General features: G+C 41.0%; 2 protein-coding genes across 2 annotated transcripts; both read right to left on the bottom strand.

Moving 5' to 3' along the window:
• Positions 1-2423: 2423 nt before the first annotated feature.
• ZC2HC1B (zinc finger C2HC-type containing 1B) lies at positions 2424-10062 on the bottom strand. Its single transcript, XM_027905059.1, is given in 8 exon segments — positions 2424-2506; positions 3322-3427; positions 3904-4035; positions 4134-4252; positions 8850-8951; positions 9457-9472; positions 9906-9960; positions 9962-10062. Coding segments are annotated over 8 exon segments (714 nt in total).
• Positions 10063-14363: 4301 nt separating this feature from the next.
• On the bottom strand, positions 14364-23332 carry LTV1 (LTV1 ribosome biogenesis factor). The gene is made up of 11 exons (XM_027904577.1): positions 23262-23332; positions 22489-22620; positions 21733-21921; positions 20598-20685; positions 19588-19708; positions 18590-18839; positions 17666-17793; positions 16647-16786; positions 16375-16427; positions 15721-15921; positions 14364-15121 (listed from the first exon to the last, which is right to left on the bottom strand). The coding sequence occupies exons 1-11, from the start codon at positions 23262-23264 to the stop codon at positions 15008-15010; spliced, it is 1419 nt and encodes a 472-aa protein (XP_027760378.1). The 5' UTR covers positions 23265-23332; the 3' UTR covers positions 14364-15007.
• Between the last annotated feature and the right edge of the window lie 371 nt (positions 23333-23703).

Raw genomic sequence — 23703 nt, 5'->3', positions numbered from 1 at the left:
GTTCTTTATTTTGGGTGCTAGTGTGGATGCCTGTCCTGCGGGCTGCTGGAGGCAGTGGCTGTCCCAAGCCTCTGTAAACTGGCTGCAACTTACGACCCCAGTGATACCTGGACTCGCCGGTATTCCCTGGGGAAAAGAGGTGTCTCCTCCCCAAGCCTGCCAGGCCTCAAGTTTCAGAGTTCAGTGACTGAACCTTAAGAATGGTGATGGTATCAAAAAATCCCTGTTTCTGGTCTGCCAGACCCTGCATGATAACCATGAGACTTATTATACTGTTAACATAGTCACAGGTAATCTGGGGAGTGGAGAACGCCAGATAAGACCACTGGGTACTGACAACAGTTTTTCCTGCAGCTGGCAAAGTCACAGAGGTAGCTGGAGCTGATAATAGTACCATGCCCCTTGCAGTCTTCCCCACAACTGAAGGTACCCAGCACTGACCAGCAGCAATCAAGGACAGCAAAACTGCACTTAGAAGAACCCTGCAATGACTTTGAATGTGAGACTCTGTTTTGTGCACATTTCTCTTCATGCCATGCTCCAAGCACTCTCACAAGCTCATCTCCCAGGCTCAAAATGCCTTGCCAGCTATAAGGAATCATTCATGGCCACGTTTCCTGCTGGGATCTCATATTCTGCGGTTGTATACGTGTCACAGTGGTGCAAAATGCTGATCATCTGAGCCATCCCCTGGAGCAACAGCACCACGACCACCTCACACAGGGGCTGGAGGCCTTCTTGCTGCTCTGACATGGCTATGCATGGCCCAAGACAGGAACCCCACTGACTGCGTGGTCTGAGGAGCAGAAGCCCAAACATCATGGTCTGGGAAACTGTAAGACCACAAGATCTGCCGGAGAGGTTGGCATTATCAAGCAGCAAATTCTCTCAAGATGCCTGTTACAGCAGAGCACATTCACTGCCTACCTGAGATGGGGCTGATCCAGATGAAAGAACATTTAATTCCAAAATTAATTTCTCAGCAGCCTACACTGGGGGCCTGAGGAGCCCTGCAAAAGTTTCAGTGCAACTAATTGCTTCAAATAATACAAAGAAGCTCATACTGCAGCTAGATATACTGAAAAACACCTGAAAGACAATGCTGTCATTGGTCACAGCCAGCATAGCTTCATGAGAGGAAAATCCTGCCATCAAACCTGAATTTCCTTTAATGACAAGCTAATGCACCTACTTGATCAAGGGAAGCCTGTTCATGTAATCTTTTTGGATTTCAGTAAAGATTTTGATACTGTCTCTCACAGGATCCTTCTGGACAAAATTCCCAGCACACAACTAGATAAACACATCATGTGGTGGGTGAGCAATTGGCTGAGGGTTGAGCACAGAGGGTAATAGTGAATGGGGTGACATCAGACTGGGAACCTGTCACTAGTGGGGCTTCATCTTGGGCCCTGTGCTCTTCAACATCTCCATAAATGACTTGGACATACGACTGGAAGGGATACTGAACAAGTTTGCTGATGATACAAAACTGGGAGGAGCTGTTGACTCCCTCAAAGGCAGGGAGGCCCTGCAGAGAGACCTTGACAAATTAGAGAACTGGGACATCACCAACCATGTGAAGTTCAACAAGGGAAAGTGCCAGATTCTGCACCTGGGACAGGGCAACCCTGGATGTACGTACAGATTGGGGAGTGAGATACTGAAAAGCAGTGCCACAAAAAGGGACCTGGAGGTCCTGGTTGATGGCAAGATGAATATGAATCAGCAGTGCCCTGGCAGCCAGGAGGGCCAACCGTGTCCTGAGGAGCATCAGGCAAAGCATCGCCAGCCAGTTGAGGAAGGGGATTGTCCTGCTCTGCTGTGCACTGGTGTGGCCTCACCTTGAATATTGTGTGCAGTTTTGGGCAACACAATATAAGAAAGACATTAAGCTCTTAGAGACCATCTGAAGGAGGGCAACAAAGAAGGTGAAGTGCCTTGAGGGGAAGCCATATGAGGACCAGCTAAGGTCACTTGGTCTGTTCATCCTGGAGAAAAGGAGACTGCAGTTACAACTTCCTCATGAGGGGAAGAGGAGGGGTAGACAATGATCTCTTCTCTTTGGGGACCAGTGACAGGACCCAAGGAAATGGCCTGAAATTGTGTCAGGAGAGGTTTAGGTTGGATATTAGAAAAAGGTTCTTCACTTAGAGGGCAGTGAAGAACAAGCTCCCCAGGGAAGTGGTCACAGCACCAAGCCTGACAGCATTTAGGAAGCATTTGGATAATGCTCTCAGGCACATGGTGTGACTCTTGGGGATAGGCCTGTGCAGGGCCAGGAGTTGGACTTTGATGATCCTTGTGGGTCCCTTCACATCCAGCATATTCTGTGATTCTGTGATTCTGTGATACTGTATATCACAAAATCAATAAAGGCCCTTTTATGTTGTAATGTTGAAATTAAAAAAAAAAATCATTTCTTACCCAAACTTTCCTGAAGAATTTTTCCCAGTAGATAAACCCAAAGATTTTCCAGTCTTCTTCAGTACTTCTAAAGAGGTCTCTGCAGATCATTATTAAAAAAAATCATTGGCCATAAATCATGATAAACTATATAAATTCAACACAAACTCCAGAAACGTGGGGATCAAAGATACTGATACAAAGAGGAGTTTGTATTATCATTCACATGTTATGCTACAAATAACCCTTAAAATAACTTTATAAAACATCTTCTAAACATAGACTGAGTCATGATTACCAGCAGCAATGGGTTCTAGAAAACGCATTATATAGGGGGAATTGTTTTAGGGAAGTGGTAGTGTTATTTTTAAGGCTAAATCAACAAGGGCAAAGTCATATGGAACAAACAACACGCTTCTTCTAAACTGACCTAAGAAAAGGTAAGAATGATGGAATAAATCTTGAAATTGAAGATTAAAGGCTACAGAGTCCTTTATGGGACAGAATAAACCTCAAACCCAGACTGCATATTTTAGGTCTATGTAAATACTTGTGTTTGAGGATGTCTAATTGAAAACACTAAGTCCCTCCTCAGGACCCAGATGAAAACCTCTGTGCATACACTCCAGACAATGGAGCAGGATAATGACCAGGAAAGCCATTCAATATCAACAACATTCACTTGGAAATTGTTGACCCTTCTCATTTCTAACAAGTATTGTATGGAAATGAGTTTAGGATTTCATGTCAAGACGTTAAAAAATTCCCAGAAAAAGTCAAAATTTAGAGTTTGACATTATTCTATCAGAAAACTGGATTCCAAAGCCTATGATCTGCTTTAAAAATGCCTCACTCGCCTCAAATACAACAGAGTTTGATACAAGAAAAACATAAATACGACTAACTGAACTCTACCTAGGCTAGATTTTTCTGTGTTGGCACCTTTTTGTACTCTCTCCAGAAGCGATAACACAGCAGGTGTTTATGTTGGAGTTTTTCTCTGGGTCAATGGTTGCTTGTCCTAGTAAAAGAAGATGCACAATCACCACTCAACTCTAGCAAGGAGGTTATGGAGCCCAGTGAAAACTCTCCAAATCACTGTTGAAGCAGTGCTAGGAAGGAAAAGGAAAAAAGGTCCACCCTCTCTCACCTGGAAGTTATTTTTTCTGCCCAAAACAAGTGAAAAAGTAATAATATTTTCAAACATCTTTAACAAAAAACAACAACAACAACAACAAAACCAACAAACTCTCCTAAAGGAACAGTTTATATTATTCTTTTTTCTATAACTAAAAAGGATGTCACTTCAAGAGACTGATGATTACCTTCACTTTTCTTATCCCTCAAAAGGGCTCAGCCCTTTGGCCTTGTGTCTAATGACAAGGGAACAGCAAACCTCCCAAAGCAGGGAGCCCTAATGGACAGGAAGAGTTTTCTTCTTGTATTGCAAAATTTGCCAGTTTTCTGCTGCCCTACAGCAGAATTACCTGGAATTACCCTGGAATCCAATTGCAGAAGAGCCTGAGGAAATTGTTGTCCCAACTTTTTTGTATTATCATAGTCTGTCACTTTTTCATCAGACAAAGGGTTCCAGTTATGGGCAACTCCCAGCTGACATTCAGCATGTACCTTGTTTAAAGAGTTTGAAAATAACATAGGTCTTTACTCACCATGAAACTTCATAAATGTGTCTCCAGGACCATGCAAATGTGACTGTATGTACTTACCAAAGCCTGTACAGGGATCTTTGCAGCATGGTAGACAGCTTGTTCTTCAGAAAACTCCATGTGCCTCTGTGCTGCAGCCCCACCAAACCTCCGTGAGCAGTGTGGACACTGAATGTAGTCTGACCATAAAAAAGGAACAGCTTGTGTCACACTTTATACAGTACAGGAGAAAAATTGCCCTGCTTTACTGGAGCACTCAAGATGCAGTTCAAAACCTGGCTCCACCAGCAGGTAACCATGATGAGTTCCCATCAGCTCCCAAAGTACAAACCTCGGAGTACTACAAAAACTTTCTCCAGAAAAATACTTGGGATTTTAAAATACGTGCTTATGGTATTAACCCAGCAAACAGTAATTGCTTTCAGAAATAAATCCCTGCGGATTAATAAAAGCAGATTTTATTATCTTTGTCCTATTCCTAGCCACCCCCAACCTCATAATAAACAAGTCTGCAGGAAAGGCATTATTTAAAAATTCCTAGCATAGACAAACCCAATCATTTTAAGACTACTTTTGAAGACTTATCATTAAGGCTGCTATTTTGTTGAGGTGGCAGCAGCAGCAATTGAAGTAGATTCAGGGATGAGGGTTAGATAGACCTGTACAGAGGGTTCCTGAGCCCAGGGACACCTGAGCATCAGGTGGAGTTGCATCCTTCCATCCCTGAGAGAAATGCAGCAGCTGGAAGCCCAGAAAGTCAGAGGAGCCCTGCCCTCTTGCCATCAGGCAGAAGACATAAAAGGAGGGGAGTGGAAACTGCCTGGGGAGGTAGAAAAATCCTTTCCAGGCCTCCCTCACCTTTCCAGGAGCCCTTACAGAATAGGTATGAGGCTCTGGAATTCGAGGGTCAGGCAGATGACAGTGAAAAAGAACATCTTTCTAGAGGGACCTCCCAGATCAGTGCAGTCAATCAGGCAGACTACAGCTACAGGTATTAAGAAAAAAAGAAGGGTAGTCATAGTGGGTGACTCACTTCTGAGGAGAACTGTGAGTCCTGTGGAGCCATCCCACAGGGAAGTCTGCTGCTTCCCTGCAGCCCAGGGAAGGGACATTACCAGGATACTCCCTGGACTAACTTGGATGAATACTGAAAGGAACAGGAAGACCCATATGATCAACAAGTAGCTTAAAGAGTAGTGCCATCAGTGGAATTTTGGTTTTTTCTTGTCGTGGGCTGGGCTGTTTATACAGCATCAGGCCTGCTGGAGACAGATGGGATTCACCTGTCTGAAAGGGGGAAAAGGAATCAATGCAGTATGGGTAACAGACAGAAGGAATTGGTAGCCATTGTGCAGCAGGAGAGATATGACATTGTTCCCATCACGGAAATGTGGTGGGATGACTCACATAAGTGGAGTGCTGCAGTGGATGGTTATAAGTTCTTCACAAGGGACAGGAGAAGGAGGAGAGGTTGTGGGGTGACTCTGTACCTTAGGAAGTGATTTGATTGCATAGAGCTTGAGGGAAGGAGAATGAGGTTGAGTTCCTATGGGTGAGAATCAGGGGGAAGGCTAGCAAGGCAGATATCCTGGTAGGAGTCTGTTATAAACCACCTAACCAGTATGAAGAGGTGGATGAATTGTTCTATAAGCAGCTGGCTGATGTTTCACAATCGCCAGCCCTTGTTCTTGTGGGAAACTTTAACCTGCTGGAAACTTAGCACAACAGAGAGGAGGCAGTCTAGGAGGTTCCTGGAGTGTGTGGAAGACAACTTGCAGTCGCAGCTGGTAAGTGAGTCTTCTGGGGGTGGGGCCCTGCTAGACCTGATGTTTACAAAGAGAGAAGGGCTAGTGTGAGATGTGGTGGTCAGAGGTTGTCTTGGGCACAGCAACCACGATGTGATAGTTATCAAAAATTGGTGAAGTAAGGAGGGGTGTCAAAAAAACCTCTGTGCGGGACTTCTGGAGGGCAGACATTAGCCTATTCAGGACACTGGTTTAGAGAGTCTCTGGAGAAGCAACCATTAAAACCAAAGGGGCCCAGGGAGACTGGACATGCTTGAAGAAAAAAATCTTGAAGGTGCAGGAGCAGGCTGTCCCTATGTGCCGAAAGATGAGCCAACAGGGAAGATCAGCCTGGCTGAGCACAGAGCTTTCTCAGGAACTCGGGGAAAAAAAGAGGGTGTATTACCTTTGAAAAAAGGGGCAGACAACTCAGGAAGTGTTATTAGGTCATGTAGAGAGAAGACTACAGAGGCAAAAGCTCAGTTAGAACTTTAACCTGGACACTTGTGTTTTTATAAATACATTAATAACAAAAGGAGGGCCAAGAAAAACTTCCGTTATTTATTGGAGCTGCATGGGAATATAGCCACGAATGATGAGGAACAGGCTGAGGTACTTAACGCCTTCTTTGCCTCAGTCTTCAATAGTAAGATCGCTTATCCCCCTGGCCCCCTGCTGGTAAACAGGGATGGGGAGCAGAATGGACACCCTATAATCCAGGAGGAAGTAGTTTGTTACCTGCTGAGCCACTTAGATGCTCACGAGCCTATGGGACCAGATGAGATTCATCCTAGGGTGAGGGAGCTGGCAGAAGCACTTTCCATCAGTCCTGGCTAAGCAGGGAGGTCCCGGAAAACTGGAGGTTGGCTAATGTGATTCTTCCCCTGTACTCAACACTGGTGATGCCACACCTCAAATCCTGTGTTCAGCTTTTGGCCTCTCACTTCATGAAGGACATTGAGGTGCTGGAGTGTGTCCAGAGAAGGGCAACAGAGCTGGTAAAAGCAATGGAGCACAAGTCCTGTGAGGAGCAGCTGAGGAGTGGGGGTTGTTTAGCCTGAAGAAAAGGGGCTCAGGGGAGACCTCATCACTCTCTACAACTACCTGAAAGGAGATTGTAGCCAGGTGGGGGTTGGCCTCTTCTCCCAGGCAATGAAGGACAGGACAAGAGGACACTGTCTTAAGCTGCGCCAGGGGAGGTTTAGGTTGGACATTAGGAAGAATTTCTTCACAGCAAGGGTGAATAGATATTGGAATGGACTGCCCAGGGAGGTGGTGGAGTCACCTGAAGGCATTTAACTGAATGTGGCACTTAATGCCATGGTCTAATTGACATGGTGGTGTTGGGTCACAGGTTGGACTCTATGATCTCAGAGGTCTTTTACAGCCCAATTCATTCCAGGATTCTGTGATTTAGCAAAACACTGCTGAAGAAGTTGTGCCCCACCAGTCAAGCCACATCTAAGAGCCAGGTTTCTGGGTGTGAAGCAGCATGGTGAAGAACACAGTGGTGCTTTCTAAAGTCTTTTTTGACAGTTTTACAGTCCTGATTCTACTAAAAGCTATTCAGTGCCACATGGCTGGTGCAGTTCGACTCATTTCAATGAACAGTGTTCAGGGTCAGTGCAGTCACAATTCAGCCATCACACCACCCTTGCCATCTCCAGACCCTTTCTCCCTGTCCAGTGCCTTTTCTACAAAAGAAGCCCAAGTGTTCTTATCCCAAATACTAAGGATATAGCATTTTTACAAACCATTTCTCTCTGTAACAACACAGAAAAAATGGTGCAAGCAGCCATCAAAAGCCAGTTCCAGACCAGCAGCATGGGCATAATGGTTCTGAACCCAGAGGAGGGGAGGACAAGATAGGGCAGATGCCTGGCTTTAGGGGGCTGGTAGGCCACCTGGAACTTCAGGGGAGAATGGGGAGGTTTTGGGTTCTGTTTGGAGAAGGATGAGAGGATAAGGGAACCTCCCTCTCCTTTCCAAAATCCATGTACTTTCTCTCCAGTCCTATAGTATGGGAATATATAGCCCTGTAGTATAGGATATACACACTAGGCCACTCAGCAATTTGTCCTCCCTAAAAAGCAGTTATTTACTTCCTTTCTCCACAACTACTCCTGCTCTTGCAGACCTTGGTTTCCTCCAATAGGGAGAAGGAAAGGGAGGGTCTGCTCTTAAAGTTGGTAGACAAGAAATAACAGAATCATTAAAGAATTCAGCAGTGGAAATTCAGAGAGAAGTTTGACCCCCGTCAAGAAAGGAAGAGGTGTCCTGCTGCTTATACTGCATCACCATCATCTAGGAGAGGAGAGAGGCTGGAGTCATGGCAGATGCTTTTGCTATCAGTCATGAATTTCTACTCTAGAAGTGAGCCCAGAGAGCCCCCCCATCCCCCTCCTGCTCTCCGCCTTCCTAATGCAGGCAGGACTCCACTGAAACCCTTTCCAAGATTGCTCCCACATTTTATAAATCACATTATCATAAGATATTGGCTGTACGTGCATCATTTTGGATCTGTAACTTGTAATACAGTGAGCTCTGTGCAGAGACCAAATCTGGTATTTGTAGTAAACCAAACCTGTCTTTTGCTAAATGACTTCCCCTGACTGCACAGCTGGGTGGGGAAGGGGACAGTGGAAAAGCCACCACGTGGGAGTGGTGTGCTTATGTGCAGTGCAGTTGTTTTGAATAGCAAGAGGATGTATTTCACGCTCTGTTATATTACAGTACAGCTATCCTGACTCTCCGCCCAAAGCGTTAATGTCAGATCCCAAGCTTGCTGCCTTTAAACTTAAGAGGTACAGTAAGTTTTCTCTTCCTCTTCACTGCCTCAGCTTTGCACTCCTACGCAATTATGGAGGGCATTAATGCTCCCATTGTGTTGTGCCAAGGGTGCAAAACTGAAGCCCATCTGCGGTTAATAAGAGGTCACTGCTTTACCAAAGATCAGTCCAAGATCAGCAACAATATAAAGAGGACCCCAAACCTGGATTCATGCTTGGCGGGGGAGGCGGTAGAAGAGGGTGGCCTTCCTTCACAGCTTTTGTGACTTGCTTGGCTGATTGAAAAGTATTAACAAAATCCTCTGCTTCGAGTTAGATTTCTTCCTTAGCTGTTTCTGTAATGGAAATAAGAGAAGACACAAACTATACTTCTCCCAAGCAAGGGTTCTTCCTTTCTGAGGGAAAAAAAAAGCGCATTACAAACAAAAGAAATTTGCTTTTTTTGGAAGGCAGAGGAAAGCTGATTTAGACCTTCGCTGTCTATTGACAGCACTAGAAAATGGATAAAAGAACAATGCACTTCAGCAGAACACCCTGGTCGTGGCAGACCAAAGAGTGCTTAAGAGGGAATAGAAAAGACACTATGACCAACACCTTCCCTTCACCACTTGTCACATTCTTCTTGCTTTAAACCTTTGTGCACTTCTGTTTCTTTGCAAAACTGATTTTAAAAGACATTCTACAACAGCAGTCTGCATGGATACCCAATCAGCAACGGTTTGGCACCTCTGAGTAAAATAATACATATGCATATCCATGTGTATTCCCCTCCTCCCCAACAAATATACTTGTTCCAGTAAAAGCTTAAGCATCTTCTCCTCCATCTCTGTAAATAAGTTCAATTCAAATACATTTTTAAAGCCTTCAGTTCAATAGCAGTGAATCTCTTAACTTAAGGGGCACTGACAGCTCTCAGGTTCAACCTGGGGCATTCATGTACCAACCCTCTTGGATCATGCTCTCGTTCAGATTTAGGTGAAGATGAAGCTGTTAGACTCTCATATCGTCTTTAAAATGCATATTTTGACATTTCCCAGAAGAACAGAGACACTGACATACCCAGGGTAGTCACGACACCTACTGATTTGGCTTCTCAACAGAGAAATATTCCCAAACACTAGCCGCACAGGGAGGGGGAGGAAAGAATTTGGCACCCGGTCAAGCACATATGTGAGACTCATCCATAACATCCAGGCTTTGTCCTTGGAGGAAACAATAGTGTTACTGAATGAAAGACTTCATATGGAGATAACACACACACACTTCAATTTTAACTACAGCTTTTGTGGGGGCTGCTTCTTCACAGTGGTGATTTCCCTGCAGTCTCCGTTTCAAAATGCTGAAAGGCTTGCACTTTCCATTGAAGGCTTTCTTGCACATTGGATCGTGTATCAGCTGGGATCCAAAGAAAAACATTTTTTTAATGGGTTGGAGTCATGCTTTGTTAATGATGCTTCCTTGTTCAGGCTTTAAAATTACTTATATTCAGGAGCAGGGACCTGCAGAAGTATTTATTTTGGGTTCAGTTTAACTCCTGAAGGAGTTCATCAAAACTTTAAAAAGCTATCCAAGTACAGCTGCAGTTCAGCACAAATAAGAAATAGAAGCCATTTCCAGTTAGTTCTGCTCAGGGACATGCTGGAAGCCAGTACAAACAACGACTTGCAGAAAAGAACAAACTGCGTCTGTGAACAGGAGCTGTCCCGTTGGACTCCTCCACCACACCTGGTTTTCTTTCCTTTTTTTTCTTAAGAAGGAAAACAGTCTGATCCTGTTCAAGGGGCCAGGATTTACATTCTTAGTTCTCTGAGTTTAGATAAGTATTTCAGAGTGGGGCCTCCTCTGACAAACAGCAGTGCTGTCCTTCCTACCAACACCACTGAACTAGCCACAGCCCCAGACTGAATTGGAGCAGTTGCCTACCAGCACCCATAACTTGACAGCACAGAAGGAAAACTACAGATAGCACAGAAAAATTTTAGGTAGATAGATATCTAATGCCAAATTTTAGCATCAACTTCACTTTTCTTATTTTCTTATTAAGTAGCTGCCTGAGCAAGGCATTTTGGTTGCAGCTCAGCTGGACCAAAAAGAAACCCATTCTACTCCAACACATTTTGAAATTCTCATTTCCCTTTGAACCTTTTACTCATGCACTTCAGGTCTTTATCCTCTCTTTCTAGACATTTTTGACAGCAAACTCAAGAAGAATACTCCTCTGACCAAAAGAGCAGCAAATACCTATGCCTTGCCCACTGAGGAGCATACCAGTCCTGTATCACTGGGGCACAGAGAGCCATTATAAGACTTGTATTTCACACTAGTCACAGTGACATGAAACTTCTCACCTCTCCCAAAATGTAGATGTATCTCTTTTCAAACTGTTTTGCTAAATTAAACCATTGTGTTCTTCCCGCACCTGATCTGAGATACCAGACATGAAACTACCAACGCAGAGTAGTTGCACCTTTGTCTTGGTGCTCCACGGTCACTCAGATTCAAGCGTATTGTTCTTGGTTTTTTTTTTTTTCCTAAATCAGTTTTCCGTTCTATTGCAGGGATGATCTGATCTACCTCAGAGGCACAGGATCAGTAACACAAACTGAGGAGCAGAGGGGTGCATGCAGAGCCCCACCCCTGCAGAAAAAACGTGCAGTTGAGTTGTGCCAGGCAAACTGTGCAGCCACCCATTCAGTTTGTAATCCAGGGATCAGAGAGGTCAAGGGGAATCTTTTCATTCACTTCAGCAGGCTTTGGAACAGAGCCTGGTGTCCACATTATGCTGTCAAAGGGACTACTTATCAGATGGTTTATTAGTCTGTTTTTCCCAAGAAGCCTCAAATAACAAATTCAGCCTAAAAACCTGGAACAAAAAGGAAGCTTCAGGTTAGTAATTTATGCCTCACCAAGAGAAAATACGTTATTTTAAATTCAATATAAAAGAAATTTTTGGACATGCTTTTGAATAAGAAGGTAAATTAAGACAGTGCAAGACTGAAAATGAAGTCACAATACTTCTGTACACATCGATTAATTCTCCAATCAAGTTCACTAATGAAAGCAGTTACTAGATAATTTGCTGTTTTAGAAGTGTTCAACCCTCTTCTCTACTAGCAGTCACCTCCTCCTTCCCCTTTCACTTAAATGCATTGGCATTCCCATTAAAAAAAAAAAAAAAAAAAAAGATTTTTGTTTTACCAGAACATCTTGTACAGAATGTTTTCCACAGGTTGTAGAAGGAGCCAGATCTTGACTTCAGGCAGCTGTGTAAAATGCAAACCATGCAAGAGTCTGTTACACAGTACAGGACAGCTTGACTACACCAGAGTCGGCACTTGGACTGAGCCCTTGCTGAAACAGTACTTCATTGTCAGAAAGGGACATCTCCATAGAATCACAGAATATCCTGAATTGGAAAAGGCTCACAAGGATTACAGAATCCAACTCACCAGTTCCATGCCAGGGTTCCCTTTTGCAGAACTCCCTCCTTATTTACCCTGTTCCTACTAAGCACAAGCTCTCCTTTGCTGCAACAGGCAGCATTCTGTTTTGCACATGACTGCTTAGGTATGTGCATTCACAATGACATCACGGTTGGCTGAGGAGATGATGGAACACTAAAGTTCATCGCTCTCTAAATTCAGGGAGGGGGGCTGGGAAGCAAGGGCAGGTGATCCGCACCAAGATTTACTCTATTTTGTTTGGAAGTCAGTAGGAGCTAATGACACCCTGTAATGGCTCAGGCTAAACTGCTGCTATTTCAGAAGGTAGAAGGTGCCATGCAATGTGTGACTTGATCATTATTAAAACAGAACATTTTCACGATATGCTAAACAGCATTCCAAGATGATCTTACTTTGTAGATGTCAATTTTTTGGGGATGTTTGTTTTTAAATCAGTAATTTTTTGGAAAAAAATAGGTGTTAAAGTTACATGGAAAGTAGTTTTAGGCCCCTCTGACACCAAATGCAGTCACATACACTCACTCATTTCAGAGCAGGGACATTATTTTTATTAAACAAAAGCATTCCTTAGGAAAACTTGAATAACACAGTCCTTTTCATTAGACTGGTAACGCTACAGAGGTACTTCTCTGAATTAACTTCTGTAAGGACTTCTCATTTAACTGTTCTTTACCTGCTCTTGCTAAAACAAAAGAAATCTTTGTCTTGCTAAGCAGATGAGTGACTGGTTTTGTTTCTTACCTTTTCCTTAGGACTTTACCATACTCCAAGGCACAGAGTTAACATTACTACAGTGTTTCATTGATTGCAAGTGGAACTAAGCAATTCCATAACTTTTAAACAAAGGCAATAGAAAAAAGAGTCAAAAATGTCTTTTCTCTTTTGTTCCCAATCAACAGCTGTGTCTGTCCTGAGGCTGGATTATACTCTTCCTTTCAAGAGTCTTCCTCTGCCTCCCCCACCTCTTTATCCTTTTTCATCCCCTCAAGGTTTTGACTGATAGAGGAGCTTTTTTTTTTTTTTTTTTTTTTAAAGAAAAAGGACTTTAGCTACAAGCACAGTATCATTGAATCAGCAATGAGAAATCTAGCAGTGCACCGTCCTTTTTAGTAAATCACAAAATCACATTCCACACAAACAACTGAACAGCGTCTCTTACTCACTTGTTCCATTTAACTTCTTTCCTGGTATCTGACTCATCTCAACAGAACTGCTTCTCAGATTTCCTTTTCTGTGTTGTTGTTAGGAGTCACGAGTACTAGGTGGTCAGTATTCATTACTCAAAAGCTCACCATCCAAGTTACCACCCTACCAGTGATTACATTAGCAATTATGACACAGGCAGACCCTGCTCAAGCTTGTGAAACACATGAAAACTAGTACAGGTAAAGGAAACTAGCTAAAGGAAAACTGAAACTTTTTCCTAATCTTACAGATGATTTCTGATTCCGTTAACAGAACATTTTAGAAAACGAAGGCCTAATCTAGATGTGTATACTGCATTGACACTTTAGTTTTCTGAGCAGTGATCAAGAGACTTGTTGACTCAAATACCTCTTTATTCCCTTCTCAAAAATCATCTTACTTTACCAGAATATATTAAAAAAGCCTCCCTCCAGTAAAACCAAGTACTTTGAATTGTTTCTGTACATTAAACAGCCTCATCAGTCCCTCTGCTAGCTTGTATTCACTTAGTATTCACAAAAGTATTTTAGGAATATTTCAAATGCTTTGAATTCAGCAGTAGTTAGGCCCCCCCACTGATGTGTTGGTTACTGTGTTCCTTACAGTATAATGGTTAACTTTTCACCTAAAGACAGAAGACTGCTCAGTCCATAGCCTAAAGACCTAAGCATGAGGGATTCTTAATAATACAGAAGGATTTCTGACTGACTACAAATACTATTAATTTCGTTCACATGTAATGGACTGGCCACTATCAAAATAACTCACATACACAGCATAAACATTTAAGATCATACCAAGCCTAGATTCTGGCCCTCTGCTCATCTTCAAAAAGTTGTGTTGGGTCTTAAGCTTGTATTTCAATGAAACCAAACAGAATGCAAGACCTGAGAAAGAGTATTTCAGGAAAATCAAGACCATGACTATCTACTACATTTTCTAATTATCTGCAACATTTTTCTAATTATCTCCTGTTTTGTTTTCCACACTACTGGGAGTGAATACTTTCAGCAAAGCCAATTCCAATAGCAATGGTAAGGGGTCATTAACTACTGTAACTGCAACATCTGTTGAAATACATCTTATTTCCCATGAAACATAAAAGCTAGGTTAGGAAACAGGGATGTCCAGCTACACAACAGCTTTTCAGACACCTCTGCTTACAAAAGCTTATTCTACAGCTTTTGTAATAGTACCAAAACAATAAATAACTTACCCAGAAAAGAACTAAGGTGAAGGGGGTGAAAACTCCTTGACTTTCAAAACTGTGCTATGTCAAGGCACTATATTCAACCAGCAGTATAAGAGAAAGAAGACATAAATGAAAATACTGCTATGTAAAATGAAATAATAGAAGAATTTAATCAGATCAAATGTGCAGGATTCTGCTGATTTGCTGAATACATTCAAATATATATATATAACACCCTGTTCAGCATGTAATAAAAATAGATTTTATAATTTTAATACATTTATACTGTAATGAAACTTTGCAACAGTTCCCCTGTCATTCACAACAGAATAAACATTACTAACACGCTGTTTGATGTAGAATTTAATTTCAGAAAGAATAACAAATTACTGCGTCTTGTTGCAGTGAGATCTTAACAACCCCCTCTGAGCAGGACTGGCAAAGTTCTCCAGTTGGCAGTTCCCTTTCTCAATACAAATGAGAACTTAAGGATGTTTCCACAATAAGCTTCTCAGTTTCATTAAGACAGCTTCAGTCCTTGAACGTTTTGTTTCAGATTGAGCAACTCTTTCTCTTGCCTCGTCTTCTCCAATTTGAAGGCAAGCTTGTTGGCTTTCTTCTCCATTCTGCGTTCCTATGCACATGAATAATTAGAAATTTACAAAATAGGAATTAACACACAAAATCAAACAATTCTAATTAACTGTTCTAGATCATGAGAACAAGAGTAATCTGGACAATATTATCATTTATGGCACTAATTAGCAGAAGTCAAATAATATCTTTACCACCAGGATTAACATCTTGTTACCTGAAGCTTCTAATAACACTGACTATTTCTGTTCCTAAGTAAAACAGCCAGTATTTAATTGTGGCCAATTAGATTTTCCATGTTTCTTTCAGATACTTTTCACTTTATGTGACCTGAAACATCATAAATGTTTCCTTTGCTACTCTAGATTGTAAGGAAATCTGAAGTTCCTTCCCAAGTTTTATCTGCAGTACTGGCCACAATAACAAACCCAAAGTTTTGACATTGGAAACCAGGATGACAAAGTTATCTTAACTTTCTCTCTAGTAGATTTTTTTTTTGAAGGAACAATAATTAGTCCTTTGAGACCAGCAACTTATTCCCATTGCTTCCAGACATGAAAACAAGTGAGCTATAAATAAAGTTCATAAGACAGATAATACAATATGGTTTTGCAAAGTCTTACTTTAAATAATAAGTACCTTTCGCTCCTCTTTTATTGCCTGTTTTCTAGCCTTGCGATCCTCTTTGCTCTCATCTTTGGAACGCGGCTGTGTTGACGCTTTCGGCAGGTCACTGCCATTAATCATTTGCATGCGTTCAACCTGCTTAGCAGTTAGACCTTTCTGAGGCAAGACATGTAGAGGAATTCCAGTCTTCTGAGAAATTTTTATTGGCTTGGGCTAAAATAGAGAGTGCATATGTATTAATGGTCCCTACTGTCCTCTACAAGAGGTGCACACTGCACTGCGTTAGCAGTATAAAAACACTAGATTCAGATTTGAGAGTAATAAACATGTAAGTTTCCCACACTATTTTCTTCCTCCAGAAAAACGAACATTAATCCCAAAGTAAGAAATCAAACACATCTGTGAACCGAATCTGGCCTCCCAGAACAAGAAAAACATTTTTCCCCTTTTATTTTAATATTACTGAGAAGAAAAAAAAAAAAAAAGAACTTTAGTAGGCACGCACTTAGTATTCCCTTATAAGAAGAAATAATACCAGAGGCTAACACCCTCTCTAACCCTCTTTTCTGTTCCTTCTTTTAAAAGCTGATATCCATTGAGAAAAAAAACGCACATTTGTGTCAAGTTTTCCTAGTGTTATTCATTTCAATAAGTTCAATAATTTACCTTTGATGGCTCCTTAATAAGGGTCGGATGATTATATAGGTTTGAATATGTACCTAGGGCACAAAGGAGAAAGAAAGCAGTGAAGAAGGGCTTGCAAAGAGAAATGAAGTAAGTTTATTATGAGTTGTACTACTACTTTGGCTTTGGAAATTCCTGCTGTTGTGCTCAGAGCATAAACTGTTTTACCTAAACCACTGCTAGAAAAGTTCTGAGATCACTTATCATTTACTTTGAAGTCCTAGGAATAAATAAGTAAACTCCAAAATACTTACTCAAGATGGATTCACAATCCCACTTCTCTTTTGGTTCCTCAATAACTACAGATACTATTTCTTCCTTTTCTTCCTCACTCTCTTCATTTGCAGGAGAGTCCAAATCTTCATAGGGTTCAAGAGCATCCAGTTTCACACAACTTCAAAGAAGTCCAGAGAAGAAAAAATTACAGTTTACCTTTTCTTGAAAATGTGCAATTATGTAAACCCAGACTCCCTTCACAATAAAACTCCAAACCCAAGAAAGCTATTCCCAAAGAAACGGGCAGGAAAAATTGGGTTTCCTAAGTAAGTTGCCTCAAAATAAACTAAAAATATTAGGACAGACACAGTCAACAAAAGGAATATTTCTGCGTTTTTCAAAAGTATGTGGCACACAATACTTGGGACTGGAGGGCAGAAAGAGAAGAGTTTGTAAGCAAGGCAGCAGAAGGGATTACCATGTCTTTCAACCAGGAAACACAAGACTAATGTGAGAACACTTAGACATTGATCTGTGGGATAATATCACCTGTTTTAGGACAAAGAGAACATACCATAGAATTGCAGTCTTACATTGACACAGGGTTGTTTTATAAGCACTGATTTTTGCAGGGCTACAAACACTGGTACCCATGTAACAGTTCCTGGTGAGTTTATTATTATGTAACTAAGCATAGAGAAGAATCAGCTGCATACAAGAAGGACAGAATGGCTTTTGGCTAAAGAGTCTGTTACAAAGAAAACTAAACGCATAAGGAGAAAAATAAGTTACACTAAAGAGGGAAAGGAAGAATGCTTCTAGATACCACTTACACTAAGTTCAATACAATTATACCAAAAAAAAAGCATAAACTCACTAAAACAAACAGAATTCCTCCGCTTAATTTTATCACAAAAACGGGTAATACTCATATGCAGCTGCTTCTGTTGTGGGATGTAATCTTTGAGCACATGAACTGGAAACAACATACCCAAAATTTCAATATAAACACAGGATTACTTAACGACTTATGTGAAGTACTTCTGGGAATACATACTTCTTTGCTTTCTCTTTGTAGTAATCATTCAGGACTTCTTGCAACCGAGCATTGTCTGTGTTAATATAGCCTTCTAACTCCACATTATCTAAGGCTCCAATTTCGTCTTCATCAAACTGTTCATAAAACTAAAATAAAGAAGTGGATTATCTATAATTAGATCACATCTGTCGTGCAACTTCTTGACAGTTTAAATAAGATCCACATATTTCTTTTTATTTGTCCCTTTTCCTCTCCCCTCTCATTTGCTGAACAACTGCCAAACCCATCTGCAGTAGGATTCCCTCCTTACTGTCAATATTCTTTAAGCATGGGAGTCACAAGGTATCTTATGATAATAATTTATAAATCAGCTTCTGGAAATGGTTCTTATCCTGATCTATTATTTCAATCTGTACCTTAAGAAGCCTGTCACTGCTCAGTTCGTGAATGTGTACTTTACCAGGCACTTGTACATGATTTGCTGTGTTGAGCCCTGAGATTAGCTCAGCTGGTTAGAGCACGATGCTAACAACACCAAGGCTGTGGGTTTGATCCCCCTATGGGCCATACACTTAAGAGCTGGACTGGCTGATCCTTGTGGGTCCCTTCCAACTTGGAATATTCTGTAATTCTATGAACTGAGCCTCTCAGACAAAGTGTAACACTCACTGTGAATGCTCACACAGCGATTGGAGTAATTTTGTTTAATTCTATCAGTGTTAGACCTTCCAAGAGCAATTAACACTATACCCTAGGTAACACAAGCCTCTTAATGTACACAGAATTAAATGCAGAATACATGCAAAGAATAGCTGTTTGATGCGCTGACTACTGAAGGCCCTTAAGATTTTCATGGGTATACAGGACACCACCTGATGGAGTGAATCAACAGACAAAATAGCATTTAACACCCTTAACAGTTACACTCTTGAGCCACCTCACCTTCTCAAATCTGTCATCCAAAAGTGTTAACTGCTCATTCCGTCTTATTACTGAAGACGTCATAGAATATTCTGTGAAACGACTCCTGGTTTCTTCTTGCATAAAAAGAAATTCTTTTTTCTGTCCATTAACCCCATCATCTGATAAAGGACCTTCCGAATCATAGTCTTTATCACTACTGCAACTATCCTTCTCATCACTATCATCCTCCATATCTTCCCATTCATCTTCATCCTCAGCATCTGATCCCCTTGAACAAAAGTATAAAACAGTTTTAGAATAATACATGGACCTTTCCATAGCTCTGACCAGTGTTGGGTTACCTGAAACAATTTAGCAATAACAAATTCAAATGCTGAGAGAGAAAGATAAAATGTGATTATCTTTAAGCCAGTAAAAGAAAAACAAGTTTAGCAGAAACTGTGTTGCCAAACTTGGCATTATACTACTTTTTTCTGGGAGCTGAAGACTTCTCTGGTAACTCTTGGATCACAGATTTGTGCACTAAGAGTGAAGTTATGTTTACATTCAGCTGTACATGTCGAAGCAGAATAATACTAGCTCCGTTCTTGAATACTAAAATGAGAAAAACTTCTCATTGCTCATAAAATTATGAGAACGACATCTAAATCTAAATAAATAAAATGCAAAATTTGTAAAGGTTCCAGGAACAACCACTGGCCTTTATCCATACTATTACATGTGACAGATGGCAATGTTTAAGTAGTTTAAGAATGCTATTATCACAAACATTGCATGTAAACAATGAGCTCAAAGTAACAAATGAAACTCATCTCCTAGATAACACAAGAAAATTTGATTTTTTAAGCTACCACTCACATAACACAAGGTAATGTTTTTATTCTTTTAACGCACCGAAGTATTCAAATTTGAAATCTGAAACCAATTCTGGCTTGCTACACCACCACATGAAATAGCAAATAGCATCTTTCCTATTTACATATGACAAACAGTTCAACAAAGTTCTTTCTATCTACCGTTTCTGCGGTCCATTTGCTTGTAGAACAAAATCATCTTCCAGGATATTTTCTGGATTGTCAAAGTCAAAATCATCATCAAGAGCTGCAACAATATCTGGGTCAAAATCTAGTCGTGGTCCTAGAGAGTTAAAAAAACAAAACAACACATAAATAAAAATAAAACACAAATAAAAAAAACAACCCAAAGTTTTTCTGACAATACAAAACCAATCCAGCTAGACTGTTAATTTGCAGTAAGGAAAGCTCAAATCCAAGAATCACAAAATTTCTCAAGAATATTTGTAGATTTGATACAAGCCAGGGCAAGTCACCATCCTCTGATCAATTTTTATCATTCAGAAAAAAGATTCCTCAGAGGTCTTAAGCTTCTATAAATGCATTTTAATACAGAATATTGTAGAAGAAAAATATCCAAGTTAAAGTACCACATGATCAATTAGCAACCCTAGCTCCCAGCCCTAAAACTCTCTTCATTACAGAAGGTTAGGAAGTGTTTCTCTACTGCAATGAACAGATGTGTCTTTAGCACCCTTCTGACAGGACAGAGAGATCTGCCACAACTCCTTCCTGTTATAAAATATGAATATAGCTGTAGACTACAAAAGTGTATTCACAATCTGTTAACTGAAATAATACTAATGAAGGAATGTAAACAGTCCTCAGCATTTGAAAAGAAATTTTGAGTCAACATCCAGTTCCAGACTTGGATTCAAACAGATAAAGTAATAAATTAATAGTGTTATCTACAGTTTTCCCCTGTTATTAGCTTGTATTTTGCTACACAATAGAGGGTGCTCACAGATTCTGCCCCCTCCAAGCAAAGCCAAAAAGTTCTTACTAGTCAATCACAGAAATAGTCTCAAATTGCAGCACAGGTCTCTTGTAGATCATTCCTTATGTCTGCTATTCAGCTTGTTCTAAACCAACAAATACAACACCATAATCAAAGCCATAATTATCATCTAGCTCCTGCATAGCAACTCACAAAACAAAAAGTGAAAAGATACCTGAAACAGGAGCAGCTTTATTTAACAAGCCCACATCCTCTTCAAACTCTGTGGCAAATACTGAGGAAGGTAACTTAATAGATGGAGCCTTAGAAAAGGAAACAAAAAGTTGTCATCACAATATATTTGTTCTCAGCTTTTCCTTTGAGCTCATGTCAAAAAAAGCTGTGGATACTCATGTGACCCAAAGAAAGTCTGTGAGTACTACTTGAATATTAAGACACGCATTACTTGATCAGTGGCAAATTTTTAAGGTTATGCAATGAAAGCTAGGTAAAGTTTGGTAGCTTTAATTCTCATGTCAATATTCTCCAGGTATAGAGACAGTAGTTTTTGCACCCCTGAAGCTTTTTAGAGAATGGCTGTACATCAGGAACATTGAAATTCATTTTTGTTTTGTTTTGTAGAATACTAACAAACATTTTAAATCACCTCTTTATTGAAAGGCTTATTAAAAGCTTCATAACGTGTCCATCTAATCTAACTTTAAATCTTACATAGTATCACCAAACTGTACCTGAAAGATATTCCTGACTAAGAACATTGGTTTTGACTAAAATTTTGGTATTTGGTTAAATCAAACTCCCTCAACTAAACTGGCACTGGCATCTAATAGATCATTGCTTCAAAGTAATTACTGATTTTCCATTCCAATATGATCCAGCATCATGGAATTCTACAAGTTATCCCAGCAACTGAAAAGTTTGTTTTTATTCTCTCTGGGTTTTGCTGCATTCCACTTTAAAAACATGGTGTGCTGGTAATACAACCTGGCATATTCATAACTTCCAGAGCATTCAAAAGTTCTAAAAACCTTAAAAACAAACACCCACCCCAAAAAAACACATGACTTGTTCAAACAAATACCTTTGTAAACCATCTCTGGAAAGAAATGTTTGTCATGGATACATCAAGTGTTTTAACACTGCATTAGCAAAATAATGTTCATCAATAAACTCTGGCTTGCCAACTTTTGATTTTACTTGTAGGACAATCTTGACTGTGGGTCAAAAGGATCCTCATATATAGAGTGAGAGATCACAGTCACAGTAACATTTGTTGAATACGGTTATTGTGTCTACAGGAGGCTAAATTCTCCAAAGAACAGCGTAATCATTACAACAATACTACTTACTGAAATTCTCTGAATTTCATCTTCTATGTGCCCCTCATTTGTAACAACAATTCTGCTTTGCTGTCCATGTACAGAAGGGACCAGCTCAGAGGGACCAGAGGCTTCTTTCAGATGCTGCAAATAGTCATAGTCATCATCAAAGAAGACGCCGTACTTCCGCTGTTCTTCCCTTCTTTGCTCCTCACACCCCTTGAAAGGGGGGCAAAAAGAAAATAGAAAAAAGAAATGCATGTAGTTAATGTATAATTAATAAATGTATAAAAGTAATAAAAATAAATACATTACCTGAGTCCATTTAAAACTTACTAGCAAAAAGAAGAGTAATACATCAATTGAGACTGCCTGAATTCTAAAGTCCTAGTAGTCCTCTCTCCACTCACTGCCCTAACAAAAATTAATTAGAATATTATAATCAACTAGTTCAGTGTTTGCGTGCTGTCTGAGCAGGACCTTAAACAACTTCTTCTGATAGCAACATAACTTACAAAGCCTGGTTTATCACAGTGGGTCAGGCAAGTTTTGTTGGTTTTTTTATAAAATATATTTATATCCCTAATGCCAGTTAGTCATCCTTCAACTACCATGTAGTAACTCCCAACTATCAAATTCCCTACAAAATCCCCTTCTTTCTAATAAGCTGGACTAAATACTACCTTCTCTCAGGGTATGTTTTTATATTGTATGACTGCAAACAAACTTTTTTCTCCACAGCATTTCTTATCCGAATGAACCACAAAATTAAAAGTCAGTATTTACTTTCTGTGTAGGCAGCAGAACTCTCTGGGGAGCAGTATCATCAGCAGCAAGTGGATCCCTCTGACTTCTGTGCACTAAGTGAAACGTTACCGCCTTCTTCTTCTCTATGAAGGGCTTCTTTTTCTTGTGAGGCTGCAAAAGGGCTTTTCGTTAACCATTAATACACAATGAAAAATTAAATGCACCTGCAAAAAAAATTTTGTCCAGAGCGTGCTAGTGTATTCATTTTAAAACAACACCTTACAATCACACGTTTGGAGACAAAGCAAAAGAGACTACTGGTGACTTATCTCACCACACGCACAACACACATTTCACACGTTCCAACAACTGATTCAGCTGCAAAAAGGCAACACATCGGTACAATAAACATTTGCTAATACCGTATACAGTTTAACATATAACCCTAGAAAGGAATTCTTAAGTAACTACAACAAACTTCATCCAAGAAACACGGGAAACTGACGCGAGGAAATTCATCAAGACACACCTAGCTTCTGGAAAACTGTCTGGACAGCTGTTTTTACGCCAGCAATTCAACATCAGCCGGGAGGACTACAAGCCGCACCAGACACGGCTCTAACATCGAAAACATAAGCCTTTTCTACAGGCTAGCACACCTGACTCGGGGAAACGCTTTTATGAAGGTTTCTGGCTTTACTTACCCACCAAAACGCGTTATAAGCAGATATATGCAACCTGGGGGGCTACTCTACGGCTCTAACCTGCCTTCTGCACCCGGCAGCCCCGAGCACACGACACGACCCACTCACCATGGCGCTGCCCCCCGGCCGCTCCGGTCGCTCCCGGTGCCCCCAACCCCGCTCGCTCCACGCCGGCCGGGCCTCAGAGTTGCCGGGCCGCCACCGCCATCTTGGGATAGACCATTCGCAAACGGGGAGAACGCCAAGGACAGCCACTCCGGGCAGGTCTGGGGATTTTTCTTCTTTACAGTAAAAAAAAAAAAAATAGGATTTTGATAAAAGAAGGGCTCTGTAAACGCAAGGGAGGTTGCTTTCTCCTGCCTGCCAGAGACACATTTTCCTACTTCCCCCCCCCCCCCCCCCGAGCTAGTGGTTCCGCCCCCCAGCGGTCTCTCCGGCAGAGCGTGGTGCAGGGGCCAAGGGGCAAGGGCGGGACTGCGTGAGGGGGAGCCGCGGGATACGGGGTTTGAATTCGAAGGGTGAAAAATAAATAACACGTAGTCGTAGTGAG

The sequence above is a fragment of the Empidonax traillii genome, unplaced genomic scaffold (genome assembly GCF_003031625.1).
Source record: "Empidonax traillii isolate 1590-97213 ecotype Southwest subspecies unplaced genomic scaffold, ASM303162v1 scaffold24:size2376012, whole genome shotgun sequence".
NCBI classification, from domain to species: Eukaryota; Metazoa; Chordata; class Aves; order Passeriformes; family Tyrannidae; genus Empidonax; species Empidonax traillii.
This window is presented reverse-complemented; position numbering and strand designations above follow the sequence as displayed.